This window comes from Electrophorus electricus, chromosome 22 (genome assembly GCF_013358815.1).
Source record: "Electrophorus electricus isolate fEleEle1 chromosome 22, fEleEle1.pri, whole genome shotgun sequence".
NCBI lineage: Eukaryota > Metazoa > Chordata > Actinopteri > Gymnotiformes > Gymnotidae > Electrophorus > Electrophorus electricus.
The window spans coordinates 14,045,224-14,047,723 of NC_049556.1; the positions used below are offsets into that span (position 1 = coordinate 14,045,224).

At 48.8% G+C, this 2,500-nt stretch overlaps 1 protein-coding gene across 1 annotated transcript in view; it reads left to right on the forward strand.

Moving 5' to 3' along the window:
- ephb4b (eph receptor B4b) overlaps positions 1-2,500 on the forward strand; it is a 27,468-nt gene that overhangs the window by 8,821 nt on the left and 16,147 nt on the right. Inside the window, exons 2-4 of the mRNA XM_035521308.1 lie at positions 1,100-1,170; positions 1,499-1,780; positions 1,922-2,309. Of these exons, the coding sequence (XP_035377201.1) occupies positions 1,100-1,170; positions 1,499-1,780; positions 1,922-2,309 (741 nt within the window). The remainder of the gene's footprint in view (positions 1-1,099; positions 1,171-1,498; positions 1,781-1,921; positions 2,310-2,500) is intronic.

Sequence of the window (2,500 nt, forward strand, 5' to 3'; positions counted from 1 at the left end):
TAGTAATAATAATACATTTTAAAAAGACATAATAATAACAGTTAATTATAATAAAAGTTTTAATGTAACTTTAAAAGTCAATAAGACATTAACGAGATATTGTAAGTTTTTAATGTGTTAACATTTAGCAAACAGTACTGTGTGTGTTCTACATATTTTTGCAGTAATGGTTGCTGTGCGCTGCTCCAAGAAAGATTTGTCATATTTCATGTTGGGTCATATTACTGAAATTTGGGATTATATCTTGACTTTTCTCACAGTAAAGGAGTAAGTGCATCACTGTCCCAAGCTCAGCTGGCCGGCAGGGATCCATGTTCTGTCCTCTCTGGACAGCCTGGTCTTTCTGATTCTTTCTGAGTCTGGACGTGGTTAGGTTCTGTCTCTGCTTCATGTCTCTGACAGGACGGAGACACTCGGGCAGTTCAGACTCTCTGTTTAGGTCCCGATGACACTCTGATTCTCTTTGAGTTTGTTTCATAGTCCCAATGTTCCAAATAGTTGTTTTTACTCTGCTTTGTAAAGAGATGGCGTTTTCTGCGTGGTGGCTGAGCAGTGTTAGCGAGAGCCTGCTCTGGGGTAGTAGCTGGTACAGGGTTAGTGAGTCTCACAACTACCTGAGACTCTTTTAGATTCAGTTCTTGGGTCTGTAGTGACTGCTGCAGTTATGATGACTGAGTGGACCTCAGACCTCACACACTCACATCCAGCATTTTATTACTCTGTTCAACTACCAGATCATTTGGACCAGATTGAAATGTCTAAATCAGTGTTGTAGAACCTCTTTACTACGTACTATGCTCTGTGAGCTTGCTCCTGTAGCTCCTGTAGCTCCTGCAGGTCCAGTTCTGGCACTCGTTCTCCTGCATGTCCAGGTCCTGTTGTAACTCCTGTGTGGTGGGTGACACCAGCACCAGGTTGTCTGTACAGAGCAGAAATTTATCTTCACTGTTCTGTAGGGTGAGACCAGCAGATGAAGACTGTCCTAACTGTACCATTATCTCTTTCTCTCTCTCTCTCTCTCACTCGCTCGCTCTCTCTCTCTCTCTCTCTCTCTCTCTCTCTCTCTCTCTCTCTCTCTCTCTCTCTCTCTGTTTTTCAGAAGTCGTGATGAATACAAAGCTGGAGACATCTGATCTCAGATGGACCATCTACCCCAGTACAGACCCTGAGGTAGCACACACGCACGCACACACAGTAACAAAGGTTAGGATGAAACAACATCCACAGAAATCGTGAATAATAGAGTAAATCTTTGTGTAGCGAACCAGCCACACACTGAGATTAACATTATAAACAGCGTTATGGTTGTAATTAGGATTGTTGGTTTACTCGGTTTGGAATTTTGGTCTCACATATATTTCCTGTGCCTCTCTGTCTGTCTCTTCATCTGTCTGCCTGTCTGTCTGTCTCTCTCTCCGTCTGTCTGTCTGTCTCCGTCTGTCTGCCTGTCTGTCTGTCTCTTCATCTGTCTGTCTTTTCGTCTGTCTGTCTGACTCAGTGGGAAGAGATGAGTGGACTAGATGAGGAGGGTAACAGCGTGAGGACGTTTCAGATCTGTCCGTCGGACAGCTCGGCGAGTCACTGGCTGAGGACGCGGTTCGTGCCTGCAGGTGGAGCGTCTCAGCTGTACGTGGAGCTACGCTTCACCATGATGGAGTGTGGCACCATCACCTCCACGATGCGTGCCTGCAAAGAGACCTTCAACGTCTACTACTACCAGAGTGACCAGGACACGGCCACACACACACAGCCCGCCTGGATGGAGAACCCATACGCTAAAGTACACACACACACACACACACACACACACACACAGCCCGCCTGGATGGAGAACCCATACGCTAAAGTACACACACACACACACACACACACACACACACACACACACACACACACTGACTGTACTCTCCTGGTGTTGCAGTTGGACACGGTAGCTGCAGATTTCCTGCTCCGGCGTGGGGGAGAGAGGAAGTCCAATGTGAAGACCCTGCGTGTGGGCGGGCTCTCTAAGAAGGGCGTGTACCTAGCCTTCCAGGCGCAGGGCGTGTGCATGGCCCTCCTGTCCGTCAGGGTCTACTTCAAAAAATGCCCCGCCCTCACACGCTCTTTCTCCGCCTTCCCGGAAACCATCCCCCATTCCCTGGTGGAGCAAGCCGAGGGCATGTGTGTAGCTAACTCCGCCCCTGCAGGACTGAGTCCCCGCCCACCCACTATGCTGTGTGGGGAGGATGGGCAGTGGGTGGGGCCTCCCTCTACTTCCTGTGTGTGTAAAGCAGGTTATGAGGCGGTGGACACAGACCGTTGTCGAGGTGAGGCACGTGCAAACCTGTGTTTATCCGTCTGTACGCCATGTTTGTCTCGGTGTAGTCAGGGAGTGGGTGGGAATCATGCAGATCTGCTGTTGCCATGGCGACTTCTGTGAGGTATGGGATGGTCGTCATTTATAGGAGACTGCAGGAGACTGAGGGATTTGAGATCTATGGGTGGGGTTAGCCTGCTG